The sequence below is a fragment of the Gossypium raimondii genome, chromosome 10 (assembly GCF_025698545.1).
Source record: "Gossypium raimondii isolate GPD5lz chromosome 10, ASM2569854v1, whole genome shotgun sequence".
NCBI classification, from domain to species: Eukaryota; Viridiplantae; Streptophyta; class Magnoliopsida; order Malvales; family Malvaceae; genus Gossypium; species Gossypium raimondii.
In genome coordinates, this window is record NC_068574.1 from 61,790,534 (window position 1) to 61,812,641 (window position 22,108).

Genomic DNA, 22,108 nt, shown 5'->3' on the forward strand with positions numbered 1-22,108 from the left:
AAATGAAAGCAGATGGCGTACCTTTGCAAAATATAAGAGAAGGATTGAGCGATGAGTTTTGAACGATGGAAATAGTAATTTGAGAAAAGGCAAGTCAATGTAAAAGTAAGCAAGTTTCAAGTGTATTGTATGTTTCAAAAAACATGTATTACTTTCGCGGATACAACTAAAAAGTGAAGAAGACAACAGACATGATGACCCACCACGCCTATGCTTTTTCATTTATTGCAAGGTAGCATTAAATGTTGGGTAAATTGCACAATTGGTCATTTAGGCATTGCAGTCAAAAACTATTTTCATTTTTTAAAAATTATTCTCTCTTTAGTCACGTGACATTAATTCAATATTATTATATACTCATTTTAATCACCCAATTTTAATAAATTTTATTTTGATCACTCATTTTATGTTTTAAATTAATTTTATTTTTTCAAAAAATACCTTCTTTTTCTCTGCAACTCCATTTCCTATAAAACCCAGATAATTCATTTTCTCTTGTTAATGAATAAAAACTAAAATGAAAGTGTAATGACATTAAATTAATGGTGAGTGACCAAAATAAAACAATTTTAACCATTGTGCATAAAATGAAAATAATTTTTAATAATAGTTCCTAAAATGAATTTTTTATTTTTAGTACTAAAAATAAAACTTTTGAAAAACGGTGACCAATTATATAATTTTCCTAAAATATTTTAGCTTGATTAAAGTAACATTATCTTTTATAACTTTATTTTTATTTATTAATTTATATTTGGGGCTTAATGGGAATACTATTTTGGTACTGTGTTTTGGAGGTAAATTCGAAAAAGATCTTATTAAAATCTGTTGGAAAAATATTAACACATAGATCAAAAGCTATCAACATATCTATATAACTATTTATATATGGCTAAGTTAGCCAAAAAAAAAGCAGATTTAAAAAAATGGTTGTTTAGGACCATTTTTGACATATTTATCATAATAGGTTGAATTTAATAGATAAAGTGAAAATGGGTAAGAAAGCTCGATACCCTTAAAAAGTATCAATACCCTTCAAAAATATCGATACCCTTACTTGATATCGACATCAATTTGAATTTTAAAGTTTAGAAAACTGAACAAAAATCAAAATATTAATACACTTGAGAAAGTATCGATATTTTTCACCATGTATTGATACCATCATCAATCTTTCAAAATTCTATCTATGTTTTTCTTTTGTTCGTTTTCATATGTATTTTTCTTCTCATATTTTACCATTTCTCAACCTATTTGTGTACCTTACAAGTTTATCATATCTAAAGCATGATTTTAGCAAAGCTGCTATTGTGTAGACCTGTCCATGGGCCGGGCCGGGCCCAGAAAAAAATTTCGGCCCGCCTCTTAGGCCCGGGCCCGACCCGAAATATGAGCCTGAAATTTTTCCCAGTCTCGGCCCGAGAAAAAATAATAAGCCCGAGCCCGGCCCGGCCCAGTTTTTAATAAACACAAAAATATTTTAAAAATAAAAAAAATAAAAAAATTTAAAGTATTTTAAAATTAAAAAATAAAAATAAAAAATATATATTTATTATATTCGGGCCGGGCTGGGCCCGGGCCAAAAAAGTTGAGCCCGAGCCCGGCCAATTTTTTAATCGGGCCTCATTTTTTTGCCCAAGCCCATATTTCGGGCCTATATTTTTACCCGAACCCTCCCATATTTTGGGCGACCCGTCGGGCCGGACCGGGCCGCCCGGCCCATGGACAGGTCTACTATTGTGGAACCAAAAATATTTTGTATTTATGATGAGATTTATGGAACTTTGACTTACAAATTGGCTATCAAGCCTTGAAAGAATGGGTGGTAGTGGTGGTGGCAGCTGCTTCCTTGTGAGGCTGCTATAGTGGCACTTTCCTTAAACTAATATTGTAAAGTTACTCCCATTTTTAATGGTATCTCACTCTCTCTATCTCTCCATTAAATTATAGAAAAAAGATTTTGGTATCGGAGGATTCGCCATGTATCCATCTTCCAAAGTTAGGAGAAGACAATATGCCATTGTAACTCTAATCGTAGGAAACAACACATGCAAGGGTACCGATATTAAAAATGCATCATCCTAGACACAATTTCATTTTCTCTCTCCAAAATCGGCCTATTCCAGTATATATGTAAAAAATAAGCCTAAACAACCAAAAAAATTTCTTAAATCGGCCTTCTTCCTAACTAATTTAGCTTTTATATAAGAATGATAATTTATGCTTCACATAAATTAAATCAATAATCGAAGTAAGTATATAAGTGGGTGTGAACTTATTAAAATATCAAGAAAGTAACATATATATAATTAAATATATAATTAGTTAACTAATGAGGTGTCACAAATACTAGAGTGCTACGTTCAAAATTGAGAAAAATTATTAAAATTTAAAATTATGTGAAAAAAAATTACAGATCAAATTAAAAGAAAATGTCATGTTCGGAACTAAATGTTGACTAACCTTCATTTATTAACCCAAATGTTAATAGGATTAAATATCTTAAAATAATTTTAATCTCTAAAGTTTGACACGATAAGTTTTTAATTTTTTTAGGCATAACAATAAATTTAGCTTCTAATATTTATTGTTTTTCACACTTTAGTCTTAATTTTTTCTCCTCTCTAATGGGGTTTTCAAGGACAAGAAGACCATACTCTCTTATTGCTCTTAGCTTTCTCACCATTTCATTTCTATGTTATGATAATACTCTAAAATGACATATTTTTATGTATTAATTACATATTTATTTTGAGTACGATCCTATTAATTTGTGCTTTTTATGATTTTTTATCTTGTAGGGACTAAATTGCAGGAAAAAGGAAATTTGAGGGCAAAAAGAGTGAATTTGAGGACAAAATGGGCCAACATGCGAAATAGGAAAGAAGTGGTGCCAAAAATACAAAGTGTGGAAGACTTGGGGGAAAAATTCAAAGAAGAGATTTATAAACATAAGACTCTATTTATATTTAAATTTAAATTTTATTAGAATTATTGTTAAGATTATTATTTAGATTTAATTTCAGCTTTTATCTTTATTTATCCTTTAGAGTTTAAATAGGAACAAACTAAGTTTTTCATGTACTATAAATAGGGGATGAAGCGACACAAATTGCACTAATCTTTTTTGTAAAAAATTTTGTCTCCCTGAAGTTCTTGATCTTTGTTCATTTTGTTATTTAATAAAATTTCATTTTATTAAACTTATTTCTTTTTTCCCGAAAAGCATGAGCCACTAAACTCATCTAGCCAAAGGTTGTCGAGATTTCTCAAAAAAGGTTTATGAGGCTTATAATTCGCACTTAACCTTTTCAACGAGTATTTATCGCTTCTCCACATTACGAGACTGATGCTTTCGTCCATGTCCTTCCAAAAGTGATATTTTTATCTTGTGCAAAGGCGGCCGCTTTATATGTTTTGGGAAGGTTACACAGTCGATTTGTTAGCTTACTGCATCAGTAGTTGTCGAGCCCAAGAGACAAGATGGCGTGGCGTTCGCCATTGAGAAGTGATGATCTAGTGTAAGATGGTCCTACAAAAGTGGCAATTGGCTAGAGTCAGGTTCCTCTAAATCGTAAGGCTAAAATCTAAGTGGAGCTGGTGGTCGTAGGCGTCCTCTTCCACTATAACTAGCTTATTCTGTCATGAGAAGGATCACCTAAAAGCCGAGGATTAAACCCAAGGAGGATCGAGACAACGGAGGCTAGAATCTCTTAATTAAAGAAACTATTTTCTCAATTCTATTTCTCTTTACAATTCCGATTTCAATTTATACAACTTCACCCCTTCTATATCTTTAATTCTATTTTTTTCCAAGTACATTGCTTTTTTCTTGGGAACGATTGTGACCGAGATCTCGAGGAATAAGAAGTTGTGCAAATCTAATCCCTGAAGATTTGGCCCTACTTCCCTTCTACTATACTTCTCATTATTTTATAGAGATAGATTATTTTTGGTGCTTTTAATGACACACCAGTTTAGAAAATGCCAATGGTTGTTGCAATGTATATGAAGGTAAGTGGGTGTATGACAGCTCCTATCCTCTCATTCACAAGGAGTTTAATTGCCTCAAGTATGGCCGCCCTAATAATCTTTACGTTAAATATAGATGGCAACCAAGCAAGTGTAATTTGCCAAGGTACATATCTCTCACCACCCTCAATGTTTCATTGAAGGTGTCGAAATTATCAAATAAAAATAATTCCTACAATAAAATAACTCTAAATAGTGGTAAACAGTAGTAAATAGTAATGTAGGTAAATTAAGCTGCCTTTCAATTGTACCACACCACCTATTTATACATAAATCATACGCTAATTTTAAGCTTGTTCCACATATTACTAACTGCATAAATTAATATCATATTTCATTTCTAATTTTGACTTTTACAAGGTTAAAATTTGATCAGACCCTCAAATGTCTCAAATTTATGATTCGGTCCCTGTTCTATTTCTCATGCTTCAATTTAATTCCTTCTTTGCTTGTCTTTGATTTAAAGCACTCAAATTTCATCTCTGTCAATATTTAAACATAAAATTCATCAATTAGCAGGAACTAATTCAAAAACAAGTTGAGTTAAGCACGAAAAATATACAAAATGAACAATCTATCAATCTGCATGCCTATTAGCTTAATGGAACAAATGACAGGTTTGATGCATTTGTTGAGGAGATTAAGGGGCAATAAGATAATGCTTATGGAGACTCCATAAGTATAAACCAATGGCAATTTCTGCTATGCATGCTTCATGCTGCAGTGCCTACTACATCTGGTATAATCACACAAGACTTGCATAATCTGGTATAATCTGATATAATTTGAAATTAAATTAAACAATATCATAATAATCCTAACAATAATTTTAAAAATAAAATTCATATTTAAATGAAGTCTTATATTCATAAATCTCTTCTTTGAATTTTTGCCCCAAGTGTTTCACACTTTGTATTTTCGGCACCACTTCTTCCCTATTTCGCATGCTGAACCATTTTGTCTTTAATTTCACACTTTTTCCCCAAATTTCTTTTTGCCTTCAATTTAGTCCCTACTAAATTAAAAACCATAAAAAGCCCAAATTAGTAGGATCATTTTAGAAATATGTTATTAGATCTAGCTTTTGCTATATATATGGTATTCAATTATATTTTGCTATATAATTTCAAGTATAAAAAAACATACAACTTAAATAATTCAAAATTAAACATTGCAATTTTAAATCCATACTAACATACTTAACCCAATTTTCACAAAATATGAACAAAATATCATATATTGCATAAATAACATAGATAGTTTGAAGTTGATTTTTCGAGTATTAAACACCAAAAGAATACCGAGTCACTTACCTAGTCTGCTGAATCAACACTTGAGTGACAAATTTCACAAGTCCACTAATAGCCTAAAATTTAAGAATGGAACTTGAAAAATCAGAATTCAATCAATAAATCAAAGGCTTAAAAGGTATGGCTTTATGCGGTAATCCTATGACATTTCATTGTGACAATTCCCCTAACTAAGACACAATTATATAGTTTAATTAAACTATTCTTTACTTCAAAAGTAAGTAAATCAAATTTAATAAAATACATACATATTTTAAGAAAATTCAATAAATTAATAAAAATCTGTTTAGTATGGTTGGAGTTCCAACCAAAGAATATATATTCAAACAGAAAATATTTTAAAAATCAAAATTTTGAAATTCTAAACTTCACTATTTTGACTCACTTGAAGCAATTCAAACTAACAACTTACTTGGTTTTGGCAGTATAAAAACATAATTTAAAGAATTAATGTAATAGTAAAACTGAGAAACTTAGTTTTGTCAAATTACCAAAAACTTAAGTTTTAAAAGTCAAAACATAAGAAATCATCACAATCTGCACAGATTTTCTGGGTTAACAGTTTTGACTAGCCTACTTTGGGAAACTTGTTTTGTCAAAATCAGTTACCAAAAACTTAAGTTTCAAAAGTCAAAACATAAGAAATCATCACAATCTGCACAGATTTTCTGGGTTAACAGTTTTGACTAGCCTACTTTGGGGCCTCATATGACCAAGATAACAAATACCACATAAAAAAACAAACCCCATACTATGAAAAACATCTAAATTTCGGAACAAATGAACACCTAATGATGGATTTTTTGTGCATCAAAATCGACTACTCAAAACTATCAAAAACCCACACATCATAAACTTTTAAAAATTTTCTCCTAAACTACTCGATCAAAATGGATCTCATACATACCATTTGAAAAATCTTGAAAAGAACTTTCATTTGGTACCAACAATGTCACCGAAATCTCACCGGAAAGTCACTGAAATGTGGCGAACAATAAAATTAACCCAAATAAAATACATGGGCAAAGATTTCAACAAATATAAACCAAAACTCATCTTAATAGTTGAAAACTAAGATCGATTTGCCAAATTATCAAAACCACCGTCCAAAAGAAAATAGCATAAGTGATTTTTCCCCTATTCTTTTATACAAAAGAACAAACGCTATAAAATACACATAAATTTGAGCTTGATAAAAAAAATAACTAATGGATCAAATAATTAATTGGGCATTCATTTAAAAAAATTGGGGGTATTACAATTAGTGAATTAATTATCTTGAAAGCAAGGATGGATTAAGGTATAGGAAGTGATTACGAGGGTTGGAGCATAAATTTTTGAAGGCTAATGTTTGGAGTTCGATTGCGAAACCACGATATTTTCTCATTAAACATTAATGGTATGAATAATGAATTTGAGCTGAGTGTTTCATGAAGCAGGTGTTTTCTTTTCTTGATCTTTGCTAGACAGGGAATATTATTAAGCTCAGCTGGTTGTTTTTAAAGATTGGTGGATGCAGGAAATTTTCAAAATTGCGATGGCCTATGTATGAATTACGTGAGCAGAAAAACTACTGTTCAATGACAATGATGATGACCAATGTGTACGCTTTGTGTGATCTTGATGAGCATAAAAACTCTGTGATAAGATTTTAGATACTTTAATTGCTGTTTGATGAAAGAGAGAAAGTAATGTGAAATGGAGCAGTTCAAATAATAGATTTGCAAAAAGTGAAACAACCTTTTAGGTTCGGAGGAAAATTGCAGACCCATACATCAATAGAGCAACTCAACCTACAATGAAAAAGGCATCTCCATCATCACTTTGTAGCTTCTGTAAAGCATTAGTTAAGCCATGATGAAGGTTAATAAAGCAGATAAATGAAAATAGAAGAGTAAATTACCATTTGTTTTGAACTGAAATGAAACTAAGCTTTTGTCTCAGAAGCACCCAAACATATTTCCTTAAGTCACCTGAGAATTTTGCACATCCTGTGCATGACCAAAATAAACAATTATAAAGAAAGGTAAAACCAAGAACTGTTCAATTAACCATGTATGCAAATGCACCAAATAGCAATTTATATTCGTTATGTTATTAAAAGTTAAAGACTTGAAATACTTTAAAATGATTTTTACCATTACTTGGAACATTTGTTTTATGGTAGTGTTAAGGTCGCCTTCCCACCATAGTTCATCTTCCTCATCTCTTGCTACATGCATTTGTTGTAGATTTGAGGTGCTTAAATCTCCTTGACAGAATTTTCTCATTTTTGGGCACTTTGTCACCATTACCATTTGCAAGACAGGGAACTCTAACGAGTGATGTGTCGAGGAAAAGCTTGCTAGACGTGGCAGACCACTTAGTTTCAAATACTTCAGTTTGGGAAAAATAATGCTGCCTTGTATTTCTTCACCCTCACATGCTATGATTTCCTCTATCATCTCACAATCAGCTACGCTCAATCTTTCTAGTAGCATCAGGCTCTTAGCTGTTGAGCATGCCATTAAATTGATGAATCCATGGCAGCTTATAACTTCTAGAGTTGTTAGCTTTTTGAAAGACAGCAAAGATGGTTGAAAAGTCTTTAATGTCAACTGCGGAAGTTTAGACAACCTCAATTCCTTTAACTGATAGAATGCTGATGTCCGCCTTCCCTTGTCGCTGAGTCCTTCAGACCAGACTATTTCAGAAATGGAAGCATTGTTTATAACAAGCTTTTGAAGCTTTGGTAGTGACTGAATGAAGCAATATGGAAGAGTAGTGGATGTCTCCGGAAAGCAATGGAGGTTAAGAAGTTTAAGGTTTGGGAAACACTGCAATGAGAGTTGTCCATCACATATCCCCTTCATCATATCATTCATTTTCAGTGTTAATTCTTCTAAGACAGGGAAAGTGTCCTAGACAACAGCAAATATATTAAACATTGGTTAAAGAGTTTTAAATTTAAGTAACAGAGAGAAGGTGACAATATTAGTTACAGTGATAATCTCACTTGATATGGATATAATCTCAAGTAATGAATTATATATAACACCATGGAATGTGAACTGTTTGTGAACATACCTCATTGACGCAAAACAGGGGTTGTTGGTTTGAGATTTCAACTTGACTCTTAGGACATTTTAGAGCAAATATGTGTGCTTTGGGGCATTCAATAACCTCCATATGTTTCAATGATGGCCATTGGGTGGTATGCATCCTAGAGCAGAAACTTTTCAATCTCGGCACCGTATTCAACCTAAGGTATATTAGTTTGGGAAATACAAACCTAATCGTCGTAGTTTCTCGCACAATAGATTGAGTAGTTGATGTATCTGCAATCAGTCCTTGTGCCTCAATTATTTCTTCTAAGGAATCACAATTTTGAATCTGCAACTTCTCCAAACTAGGGAAAACAACCTAATAAATTATTTGATTGGGTTAATAACTGAAATATGTTTAAATGAATAAGATTAATGAAAGAAGTAAAGGGAGAAGAATGGTAAAGTAAAAGAAGAAGAAATGACCTTTTCATTGAGGACAGCAGAGTTATGACCCAAGTTACTTGCTTGTAGATGGTGGTCAGCTCGAGGTTCATCTCTGGATACAGATATAGAGATGAATGCTTTTAGAAAAGGACATTTTTTTAGCCTTAAATTTGTTAAGCATGGGAATTCAGAGTAATTTTGAAAGCAGAAACTTGTGAGTTTGGGAAGGTCTTTCAGAGACAGCAAATCTAGTTTAGAGAAAATCGTTTGATTCCTCCATTGATCTTCTGCACCCAATCCATCCGTGAAGATTACTTGTTCCATCATATTACAGTCCCAGATTTGAAGGATTTTGAGTTGCACAAGATGTTTTACTAAGGAGGAGGGAAACAGGTATTTCAAATTGTGACACCCCTCCACCCGCAAATGATACAAGTGTCCGAGAGATGAGGAAGATGGGTAGTGCCATATGTTATGAATGTTAACGGAGGACAATTTCAGATCCATCAGAAGGGGAATGACAACCTGCAAACATAAATCTCATTGTAAGATAACATCACTCCTCCTCCTTTACTTATAAATACAATCAAAATCACAAGACGAGTATGAGGATTAATAATATTCAAACATCAAGTCGCTCGACAGTCGTGGACCTTTTTTGTTTAGATGAAATGTCTAATTTGATTTTTTTTTTTATAATAAAAGAAAAAAGCCTTTTTCTATAAAACTTGAGCTTCTTTCTCTATCTCCTAATAAACCACACTTGACAACCCCTGATTTAATATTTCTTTCTAATAAAACATTTTAAAAAAATAAAAAATATTAAAATTTATATAAACTTATAACAATTATAAAAATATATAAAATTTAAAAACCCTAAAAATAAAAAATCATTAAGAAAAACTAATAAAAATAATAAAACATATTTAAAATTTTATATAAGCTTATAAAGTTTTTAAAAATCAAAAACTTATTAATATTATAAGAACTTATAATTTTTTTAAAAGAAAAGTTATTATTACTTCCTCAATTTGTAAATTAAACCCTAAAATCAAAATGAACACGTGGTATCAGATCAACCATTGAATAATGGGAATAATTTCATGTTGAATAAAATGTTCTCTACCTTCCATAGATAAAACGAAAACTGCACAACCCTCTACTTTTTATTACTAATTTGCAATTTTTGTTTTTGAATTTTTATCTTCAATTTTTAAGTATAGTACAATAACCTTGAAAGGTTGAAAAGTGTTTGCTAAATATTATATACTATAAAGAATTTTGGTACGATTAGATATTATAAAACCAAAATTCATAATCCAATGGTTACAAATATTAGCATATGTTTGCATAAAATATTGTGATGACTACACCCATTATCCAAGGGTTGATATGATGTCACATGTTTATTCTGATGTTAAGAGTTTAGTTTCTAAAATGAGGAACCAATAAATGATTTTTTTAAAATATATATTAATATTTAATAAGTTTTATGATTTTTTTATAATTTTATAATTTATATAAGTATATAATATTTTCAATATTTTTAGAATTTTTGAGTTTTAATAATATTTATAAGTTTTTATGAATTATTTATAAGTTTTATATTTTTATAAGTTTCCTTAAAATTATTTTTTTATCCATTAGATTTTGATATATGAATTATCACCATTCATATATATGTGTAGACCAGACAAACTCATAAATTGATCAAATAAAAAGAAAATATGAAATAAGTTGTGCAGATAAATATTAAATACCAAACTGACCTTGTCGCTAAAAAAATTTGCAGTATTATTGTCGATGTCCCCCTCACCAACCACATTTTCACTTGCATCGCCACACTCTCTTGAAACTGAGGATGAAAATGCAGTCATTTTTGGACAGTCAACTATCGTAATATCAATAAACTTAGGAAATTCAAGAGGTCGACTTCCCAAATAAAAATTTGTCAAGTTGGAACAAGCCTCTATTTTTACGAAGGAGAGCTTTGGAAATGTCAACTTATGTATGGTTGCTTCCTCCTCCTCCCTAATCACTTGTTCCATTGTATTGCATTCCTTTACTTCTATCCTGTCTAGTTGCTTGAGGCTCAAAAGCATAGACGGGGTAAAAATGTACTTCAAGCTGCTACATTTATAAAACTCCATTTCTCTAAGGTTCTGCAACTCCAAAATTTCTTGAGGGTTCCTTTTCCATGTTTCTATTAACTTTGGAAATGTGTCAGAAATGTTCAAATCACGTGGGCCATTGAATCCACCCTAAAACAATAAATCCATCCATATTATTACATTCATAATTCAAAAAATAATTGTACCAGGACAGGAGAAAGCTAGCTAGCCTTATGAATTAACTCCGTACCTTTTCCGTGTACAATTGTTGTATGGTGGTATTCAGGTCACCTGTCCAACGCCCTTTCTCATCGAAAGTCTCCTGTTTTACTCTTTGTAATTGCGGGGTGCTTAAAACTCCCTCAGAAAAGATCTTCAATTTAGGACACCTTTCCACAACCACTTCTTCCAAACAAGGAAAGTTGAAGGTGTAACTCCCAGGACAAAAGCTTGTGAGGCTTTGTAGTTCGCTGAGTTGTAAACATTTCAATTTACCAGCAACTATCGTCTGATGGTAGTCTCCCTCGTGTGCCACTATTTCTGTCATTTTGGTGCACCCTTTTACCCTCATTGTTGTTAATTGTACCAGATTCTCAACTACAGATGGAGCTACCAGGTTTTTCATCATTTTGCAAAATGACACGTGCAAAGTTGTGAGATTTTGAAAAGATAATGACCACGCTCCGATATTTATAAAATCCTCACAATTCCAGACTTCAAGTGTTTGGAGATTAGAAAGAATATAACCAAGCACTGAATCTTTCCTCCATACGTGTTTAAGATTTCTAGAACATTGCAATTTCAGATTTTTTATTCGTGTGAGAGTCCTAGCATCTCCTTTACAATGGACTACATCTTTAAAATCAAAACCAGAAAGCAAAAGAGTTCCCAGATTGTAGAATCTTCGGAGGAAAGGAAATATATAAGAAGATCCACCATGGGAGGAACAACTCAGTCGAAAAAGCTTAATGTTGTGAAACAAGTCCGGTGGAAACTGATCCATATCACCTAATATTACTACCTGCAGTTCCTCTAAATTGGGAAAGACCTTAAAAACCATAAAACATACACAAGCCAGGATCAGTGTGGGTCTGCATGCTTAAATCAAATGAATCCAAAAATAGAAGAATTTTTTATTTTAAGAAAACACAACACCTCATACACAACTTGAGAGCCATGGAAGAATAGCAAGTCTAAATTAAAATGGATATACTATCACTGTTTAGGACAAAGACTACTTAATGCTCATATATAGGCACAACAATGTAATCAAAACAAAAGGTTTTCTTTTAGTACAGTTAAGTATCCTCTAGGTTAGTTTTAAGGTTCATGAAGACTCTTTCAAAGTTCATGGATGCTCCTCCTAATAATGTCATCCTTAATGTTTAAATTTGAGTTTTTCTCCTGAGAGCACAATGTGTTTTACCATTGCATAAAGGCTTGCTGCATAAAAATTAAAGTTTATGTAGAATATGTAATGCCCATCGAACTTATATAAGATTCAGTTAATTAAAATGCATTACCATGGCATATATAAGGACTTAAGATGCGTGTGGCAGTGGTTTAAATCAGGAAAAGAAATATATTTGTAGTAATATACGTACCTCCTCAACCAGCAAAACTGGCTTCCCATTTCCATTTGTCTCTTGGATTAATCTAAGATGTTCTGAAGGCACTATCTTTCGCAAAGTAGAAGAATCTGTTCTCATTTTTTTCAACATGGGCCAGACTATTGCATGTTGCCCTTTATAGAAACATTTGAGCTTTTCTAAGTCTGTAACCTCAAGTGAAGACAATTTGGGAAACTTAAACCTCACAGGCTGCTCCTCCACTCCTTCCCCTGCCGATACAATCTCCTCCACCCCACATCTACTTATCCTTAAATGTTCAAGTTGTGGAAGATGTTTGGCTATTGACACTGGAAATAGATTTTTCAGACTCCAACAGTCCTCAAGAACTACTTGTCGTAGATTTTGAAAGGTAAGAATCTCTTGGCCTTGGAGATCAACATGCTTCAATTCTGGGCTTAGTTGAGAATCTGCAGCATGTACTTTGTTGGTATTTAACCCTCTGACCTCAAATATATGTTCTAGTGATTCACATCTCCACACTTGAAGCATTTGCAAACAGTTAAATACTCTGATGAGACATTTAGATGAAAAAATAGTCAACAACTCATCACAAAAAGCAACAGTTATTTCTTCTAATTTGCAAAAGGAACCTGGTGCTAGCTCATTATCAAATATCATCTTCACATAACTCAAGTAGGAGATTGTCATCCTTTCCAAGCTAGGTACTGCAACCTATTCATATATACAATTCATGCCCATACCAAAGTTAGCTCATATAATGAAGGCAAAAAAAAGAGGACAAATCAGCTGAATTATATAAGAGTGTAAGACAAATGAATTAAATAAATAAATTACCTTCTCACTGAAGAGAGCTTGTATGCTGGATTTAGTACTGGTTTGACAAATGAATTCTTTTAATTTTGGGCAAGCCTCAATCTCTAGCTCTTTCAACAAGGGGAATTCGACATTATAATTTCTTGAGCAAAAGAAAATGAGGTTTTGAAGGCCCTCTATACGCAGGAAATTTAATCGAGGGAAACAAATAACATCTATCTTTTCTTCTTCTAGTTTCTCTATAAATATTATCTCCCTTAAGGACTCACAATCCAATATCTGAAATCGTTGGAGCTGCACCATACTGTTGGCGAGAGAGGGTGATAACAGATGCTCCAAGTTACCGCATTTATTGATGAATAAGCTCGTCAAATTCGAAAGCCAAGGATATGTTTGGTTATGCCATATTCTTTTGATGTTAATGGAACACAATTGCAAGCTTTCCAAGTGACGGGAAACAAACTGCACACATTTACACACAATTCATTTCTTCTTAAAAATCTAAAATTTAGAAGAGAAAGGGAAAGAAGGTATGCAACATACTTTGGAAACATGATTTTCAACTTTAAAGACAATTTCAGTCCGAGTTAGGTTTCAACTTTGAAACATATTTTTGAGCCCTGAAAAGTGAAAACCATTGGACAATTTTTTTTTTATTCTTGTTGAGGGGTCAGCTCCTTCGATAGAAGTTTTTGAAGTTTCATCTAACAGGCAGCCAATCTAGTCCCCTAACACTCAAAGGTATTGTCCCATAGGAAGGGTTTTGTCTCTTGCGTTCTGTCAAGAGCCAGCGTACCATAAGCGGCTGTCCTAAGGACATGGTTCATTGAGCCTAGAGTGCCTTGACCATACATCTATGGGAGGCACTCTATGTCACCTCTTGGTGGGTGGTCGTATGTCCACATATGGTCAAGACTCTTTCGGCTCCATGAACCAAGCTCTCAAGGCAGCCGCTCCTGGCAAGCTAGCTCTCAACAGAGCACAACAGTACATTTTTAATTATTTAATTTAAACATTTCGTCTAAAAATATTAAAAAACAAAAACACCATTATATTAATATTCATTACTTTCTTAAAACTGATTTTTAAGTAACTTCCATAACCGGATTGATATCAAGTTGAGTCGGACTCCAACTCAATCAAACACATTACATATAGTAAAAAATTTTAACCACACAAGCAGGATTGAAAAACTACAACATGTAATATTTTTTATTCTAAAGTATCAATTAGAAACATATGACTTGAGTTCTCATTGAAATTAAATATCTGCAAATAATTATCTATTAATTAATACTTTTGATGGCGCTACTAAATAACTGGAGTATAAAAAAGGGTGTATAAGAAAATACATATAGGAGCCAAATAAACAAACAAATACCTGTTTATTGAAAAGTGGTAAGGGCTCAGAACTCATGGAATACCTTTCGTCTTGAGAGCAAAAGCTAATGAGTTGTGGCAAATACTCAAGTGTTATGGAACGTAATTCAGAAAACCCAATTTTGTTCATTGTGATATATTGGACCTGCTTACCATTTTTGACATGGACTCTCTTTAAATATGGAAAATCTTCCCCATTATTTAACTCCTCAAGTACATTCTTGATGCCTTGGATTCCATCTAGGTCTAGGTACAAATCTTGAGTCTTTTTCAACAACATTTTCACCCCATTATCCAAATCAATGTTTGTATATAACTTGAGCTTCAATGTTCTCAAACATTCATGTTTTTGGCACCACTCGTACACATTATAATCACCTACAAAAATCATGTATCTGTCTAATGTCTCAATGAACCGATGCTTTGGAATCATTTGAGCATCAGGAATATGAACATATAAAGTAGTTAGACGAGGCAAACTATTTAATTCGTCAAGGCTTGCGTTTCTCCTATCGTTGTCAACCACGCCTTCATTTTCCCATTCAGCAAAGCTTCCCTCCATATATAATTCTTCTAATTTAGACAAACTTGATAAGACATTTGGTGGGATGATTTTGAGTTCTCTACACTCACTCAAATCTAACAACCTTAACCGAGTCAATTGTGCTATCTCCTTGGGTAGTTCTTTGATCCATGAGAAAGCAAGGTCAAGGATTTCTAAATTTTTGAGCTCTCCAATGATGGTTATGTCTTCAACTAGACATCCTCTTAGACATAACATGCGAAGGTCTATGAGGTGATTAATTGAGTCAGGTAGATAGGAATATGAAGGTAAATCCAAGACTTTGAGACTTTCAATTCGTCTGAAAAAATCGGGACGAATTGCCACTGAATCATCATGGGCCATAAGAAAAAAGGAAAGACCTGAATACTCCATCTCCTTAGGAAGCTCGGCTACAATTTGAGGACAAGGTAAGCTTATCACTCTCAAGCTGTTCATTTTCGCCTTATCGGACCACTCCTTTGGAATATGATCTCTCAAAACAAGCATAAGGTAGTCCCTCGAAGCAATAGCTAAAGCAGCATCCCAAACAACATCATGGATATCAAAGTGCTCATCATCATAACTATCAAGCAACAGGGAAGACGCTTTGAGATTAGCCACAACCGTCAATACTTCATTTCTAGCTTCTTCCAGAGTGTTGACACCACCAAATAAACCCAAACCCACAGTATATCTCATCAACTTCTCAACCAGACCATTATGGCCTATTACACAGCAAAGCAAGAAAGTCAGCTTAACTTCCTCACTTTCTAAATAATTAAAACTCCACTCAATAGCTGAATATGCTGCAGCTATCCCCGTGAAGTTGCTTGATGAAGGCCTCTCTAGTTCTCGTAAAGCATTCTTCCACTCAAACAATCTTTTGTTTCTCAAAGCCCCTGCAACTGTCGCAATGGCTATGGGCAATCCTGCACATTTTTTGGCTACTTCCATAGCTATAGGCTTCAAATCGCAACTTTCAACACAACCGCCAGCCTTCTTCTTGAACAGGTCCCAGGCCTCCTTTTCATTTAGAAACCCTATTGCAAAACATTTCTGAGCATCCATCCCATTTGATAAAACATTTAGCTCTCTAGAAGTTAGCAGCAACTTGCATCCCTTGTGCTCATCTCCCAAAGGGATCCCAACTTCCTCAATATCAACCTTTGCCCAAATGTCATCCAAGACAACCAGAACCCTCTTCTCTTTCTTCAATCTTTCTCGTAGTCGAAGTGCCTTTACATCAGTACTCTGCTCCTCAAATTTCAAGCCCAATAACTCTGCAATTCTGTTCTGAATTTTCTCAATGTCAATGGCTTGAGTTACTGTTGCTATGACAACCGAATCAAATAAATTGCCCTTGACCTTTCTAGCGATTTCTTTGACTAGCATTGTTTTTCCGATCCCACCCATACCGTGCACCCCAATAACGCTGACGCTATCATCATTTAGTGCCTCCATTATTCCATTCAAAACCAACGTTCTTGACTCAAAATCCTCGTACCCTTTAAATGGTGTGATAGTGATACCTTGCAGAGGCACAGGATAAGAAACCTCGTCAAACTTGCCCTGTTCAAGTAGCTCGGCAACAGCCTTCGCCTCCTCTGCAGCTTTCAGGCTAAGCTTGTAACGAGTCCAGAAATTAGGACACAAACCAACGAAACACTTTTTCTTTGCTTGTTCTTCATCTTGCGTCACTTTCTCTACTTGTTCAAGGATCTTTGTGTCGACTGCAGACAACCATTTGTCAACATCGCCTTCGATCTCTTTGCCGTTTCGTAAAGCTGCATCAACAGAATGCTGCACTCTGTCCCTTGCAACTTGCAGCTTCTCAGCTTGGTGCTTGAGGGTTTCAACATTTTTCCGATGATTGGAAAGGTATTTGACATGGTTTATGATAGGATAAATCAAATACTCTGCAGCTTTAGTGACAATACAGCTAACGATGCCACTAACAGACTCCATTGAGAGAGCAAACAGCAAGTAAACTGAATAACCACAGCAAAAAACAGAAATCAAACAAACCCAGAAGAAAAAAATTACAAATAAAAAAGAGCAAAAAGTAAAGCTTCAGTGTAGTAAGAAGTAAGAGCAAATGAAAGCAGATGGCGTACATTCCAAAATATAAGAGAAGGATTCAACGATTAATTCTCCCAGTTAAGAACGAGCAAAAATTTTGTTCCTTCTTTTTTCTTAACAGAGTAAAGCGAGTAGTAATTTGACAAAAGGCAACTCAATGTTAAAAGTAAGCAAGTTTCAATTGTATTGTATGTTCAAAAAAGTAAGCGAGTAGTAAAGCTAAGCGCCTAAATAAACTGCTAATTTCACGTAATATAATATTTTTTCTTCTATTTTTTTTACTTAATTACAATTATAAATATGTTAAAATTATTAATTAAAATAAAAATATTTTTAAAATAATACAAATATATTAATATCTAATTATAAAATTTAATGATTATATTTAAATATTTAAAATATAATTTATATATTCTAATTAAATTTTATAAATATTTATATTTTATATTTTAAAATATTAATAATAAGTTATAATAACTTTTTATATTTTTACTAAAATATAATAATATTAACTAACTTAAATATTATTTAAATGTATATTTATTACTTAATAATAACATGTCTAATATTAACATTTTATTTATCAAAATATTTTTTAAAAACATTGCTAAACTATAGCTCAAAAGTGAAAGAGACAACGACATGATGACCCACTTAAATGCCTCGATAAGGATGTTTTGTCATTTATCGGACTTTTTATCTTTGTTGTTTTTCTTTTTAAGGGTAACTTATACATGATGGTTACTTAATTATGTTCATGTTTTTATTTTGGTCTTTTAATTTTAAAAGTGTATAATTTAGATATTAATATGAAAATTAATTTCTATTTTAACCACCAATAATTAAATTGATAATAAAATATTATTTTAATCGATATAATAACACATTTAGTATTTAATATTTACATATTTTATCAATTTTATCTTAATTCTAAATAATTAAGTAAATATAACCTTGCACGTTTACATATTTTATTAGTTTGATCCTCAAACTTTTTAACCATAGCTTTTAACTTTTAAAATAGAGGTATTTCATATCTATTAATTATTTTATTTATAGTTGAAATAATCCAATTTGGTACATAATCCTTTTATTTAAATTTTAAAAGTTAGTGTTAAAAATTAATGAATACCATTAAAAGTAATAGAAATACAAATTTTAATAATATAATTTATATAAGTTTAATGTTTGTAAGAAAATAAAATTTCACTTAGACTAGTATAATTTTAATTTTAATTAATTTGGTAAATGATTTGACTCTAAATTAGATTATTAGTGATACATATTGCTTATTGTGGATTTAAAATTAAAATAAATAGAATACATAATAATCTCTTAATATATTTATAAAATTAAAAAATCATTATCAATGTAACAAAAGGAAATTCAATTAATTCTTTTACATTTTTTTCTTATGAAAAATTAAATGTTCTTTTATTATATAATTATTGATTAAATAATTGAATTTTTTCAAAACCATATTTTTAACTCTGGATTTAATTTTCCATTTCAAGGACCAATTTCAATAACTTATGTATTTTGAAGTAAATATCATACGGTTAACAATAAGAGTAAACTCATTGGTATCAAGAGGTGGCTCGAAAAATGGTTCATTAGTTGAGGGAGTGTTTTTTTTTTTTAGGTTTTACAAATTTATAAATGTGAAATATCTCTATTTTAAAAGCTAAAAGTTTTAGTTAAAAGTTTGATGATCAAATTGATAGAATTTATAAATACAAAGTGTTAAATTTATTAAATTATATAGAAGTAGGATCAAATTGATAAAGTATGTAAGTATTGAGGACTAAATATATTATTATACCAGTTAAAAAAACCTTTCGTTAAGAATTTAACCACAAATGACCAAAATAGAAATAAATTCAAACGTTAATGTTTAAATTGAAATTTTTAAAGTTGAGTATAAAGTTTAGTCTATTTTTTAATTTATTTTCTCTGACAAAAGAAAGAACACGGTATGGCCTATTATTGTATTTGCCCATTCTATTGACTTGGGGGACTTGGTGGATGAAATTCCTTTTGGCACTTTTGCAGGTAATTTCCAAAAAAGAGCTTATAAAAATCAAGTAATTAGTCTAAAGTACTGAGAAATATATATAATTAAAACATTAAATAATTATTTGAATTATGAAAGAATTCTAAGAAATTAAGTAATTAAGTAATACATAAAAGAAATTACTTAAGCAGTTGGAATATGAGAATTGAAGTAATTACATGAATAATATATAGTTTTTCAAACACCTATACATAATTTTAACATTAAGAAGTTATTTTTATACAAGTTTAAGTCATACATATTATATTATTAACACGGGCATGTATTAATGTTTGGGATGATTATGATAAAAAAATTCTAAAGTTGTATTATCAATTTTAAAAATTATATTATAAAAATAATTCATGTGTATTTTATAAAGTTATAACAAAAAATAACTTCTTAATGTTATAACAGGAGAAAGCTAGCTAGCCTTATGAATTAACTCCGTACCTTTTCCGTGTACAATTGTTGTATGGTGGTATTCAGGTCACCTGTCCAACGCCCTTTCTCATCGAAAGTCTCCTGTTTTACTCTTTGTAATTGCGGGGTGCTTAAAACTCCCTCAGAAAAGATCTTCAATTTAGGACCCCTTTCCACAACCACTTCTTCCAAACAAGGAAAGTTGAAGGTGTAACTCCCAGGACAAAAGCTTGTGAGGCTTTGTAGTTCGCTGAGTTGTAAACATTTCAAAGAAATTATATATAAAAAAATTCTAAAGTTGTATTATCAATTTTAAAAATTATATTATAAAAATAATTCATGTGTATTTTATAAAGTTATAACAAAAAATTATACTATATAAATTTTCAAAGAAATTCTAAAGTTATCGTCAAAAAATATATTATGAAAAATAATTCACATGTTATAAAAGTGTTATAGTATACTTATTTATAAAAGTTAAGGTCAAAAAGTATAGACATAACTTATTTACGTGTTCATACTACATGTTATAAAAATAATAATATACTTATTTATAAAATATATCTTTAAAGTTATGGCAAAAATTATATTATTTATAAAGTATGGACACTTTATAAAAATTTTAAATAAAATTTATATTTTTACCTAACTTACATATTAAAAAAGTAATAACTTAACAGAAGCTTTTCTTCAAATTAAATTTATAAAAGTTTATATAATTAAAATTATTGGGAGAATAGGGCTAGACATAAGCACTAAAGACAACTTGCTAACGCTTTAATTTAAAATATCAAAAGCTTTGAAATGTAGTTGAGAGAATATGTATATTTTAATAATGTTAGACTGCTTTGACAAAATCACCATATTCATTACGAACCATCGCAGCAAAGGTAGAGACCCGAGCAGTGTGATCGATGGCGGCATCAACGTTACATTCAACCAAGCCAGCCGGCGGCGGAGACCAAACGGTAGCAGCTGAAAAAGTAGCCAAAGACAACCCTTTGAGCCGGCCATAGGCGCTCCTCGAGGCTGCCCAATCCTGCATGAAACGGGCAGCAAAAGAAACAACCTGTTGCGAAGGCACAAAAGAAGCTTTCCAGACAGCAGAGTTACGAAAATACCAAAGGCTCCAAAGCGTGACGGCCACCTACTCCAGTCGGTCAACATCCGAACCCAGCAGCAAACTACAAAGCCAGTCAAACAGGGAGGCTCGGGGCATCAATATTCACCAAAGACCAGACCAAAGCAGCAAACGGACACCCAAGAAACACATGATCGATCTCTTGATCAGTCCCCGCAGCGAACACAGTCGACAAGGACCGCAGAACCCTTTTCTGCTAACCGACACCAAACCGGCAAAAAATTCCGCAGACAACGCCATATAAAGTCTTTAACCTTAGGCGCTAGGGACGAGTTCCACAATCTCAGCCATAGTCCCTCCACCTGCTGCGAACAGCAAGTTTATAGTTATAATTCAGCGTATAAGTACCTCGACGATCAAAATGTCATATTCATCGATCGGGCACAGAAAAGGAACTTACGGTAATCGTAGAACACGCGAGGCATCAGAAGGGGTTAACAAACCATCAATAAGCGAAACATCCCACCCCTTACCATCGGCTCTAATATATTTTATCTTTATATTATTAAAAATATTTATAGATTTTTTCAAATTTAAATACTAAGATTTAAAATATTTCATTTTACAAATTTTCAAAATTTAATATTATTTTATCTTTTATATCGATTTTACTATCCATATTCGAGATTAATGGTTGTTCCTTCCAACGATCTTATCTTTGATGTTGAACTTATATTTTGTATTTTATAGTGCAATATGCCTTATTATTACATTCCATACTTATTGGTTTTGTTAGGTTTAATGCATATTTTAGCCTTTGTAGTATATCACTTTTCCTAATTTGGTTCTTAAGGGTTTTTGGCTTATTCAGTCCTTACCATTATCAGACGTTCCCAATTTAGTCCCTAACATTGTCAGACATTTTTGTTTCAATCCTTTGCACGTTAAAAGAAACCGGGATACCATCCAATCATATGTTGCTGCATGTCATACAATAATATCCTTAATGTCAGTCATCTAAAGAAACTTTAAAAATATTTAAAAATTATAAAAAATACAAAAAATATTTAAAATTATTAAAAATAGAAAAATTATACAATCATAAAACTACAATATATATAAATATAAAAATAAAACAAATTAAAAAATTAATATTTTTAAAGTTTTATAAATTACATTTAATAAAGTTTGAATATGAGATCGTTGTCTCATAGAAGGAT

The 22,108-nt window shown here is 31.9% G+C and overlaps 2 protein-coding genes across 6 annotated transcripts; both read right to left on the minus strand.

The window, feature by feature from the left end:
* Nucleotides 1-4,232: 4,232 nt before the first annotated feature.
* On the minus strand, nt 4,233-17,512 carry LOC105775772 (uncharacterized). Of its 5 annotated transcripts, none has more exons than XM_052621840.1 (15): nt 17,367-17,512; nt 14,710-17,240; nt 13,350-13,790; nt 12,528-13,226; nt 11,174-11,971; nt 10,582-11,073; nt 8,852-9,337; nt 8,614-8,744; nt 8,409-8,544; nt 7,481-8,242; nt 7,246-7,333; nt 7,083-7,135; nt 6,250-6,319; nt 5,346-5,398; nt 4,233-4,514 (listed from the first exon to the last, which is right to left on the minus strand). In XM_052621840.1, exons 2-11 carry the CDS (start codon nt 17,215-17,217, stop codon nt 7,307-7,309), a joined length of 6,480 nt encoding a protein of 2,159 aa, XP_052477800.1. In that variant the 5' UTR covers nt 17,218-17,240; nt 17,367-17,512; the 3' UTR covers nt 4,233-4,514; nt 5,346-5,398; nt 6,250-6,319; nt 7,083-7,135; nt 7,246-7,306. The 5 variants fall into 5 exon arrangements, with proteins under 5 accessions (XP_052477800.1, XP_052477802.1, XP_052477801.1 ...); XM_052621842.1 differs by lacking the exon at nt 4,233-4,514 and adding an exon at nt 4,789-5,044 and having other exon boundaries at nt 7,481-8,158; XM_052621841.1 differs by lacking the exon at nt 4,233-4,514 and adding an exon at nt 4,789-5,044 and having other exon boundaries at nt 7,487-8,242.
* Nucleotides 17,513-20,645: 3,133 nt separating this feature from the next.
* LOC128034045 (uncharacterized) lies at nt 20,646-21,424 on the minus strand. The gene is made up of 3 exons (XM_052622590.1): nt 21,392-21,424; nt 21,037-21,141; nt 20,646-20,954 (listed from the first exon to the last, which is right to left on the minus strand). The coding sequence occupies exons 1-3, from the start codon at nt 21,422-21,424 to the stop codon at nt 20,646-20,648; spliced, it is 447 nt and encodes a 148-aa protein (XP_052478550.1).
* Nucleotides 21,425-22,108: the final 684 nt, after the last annotated feature.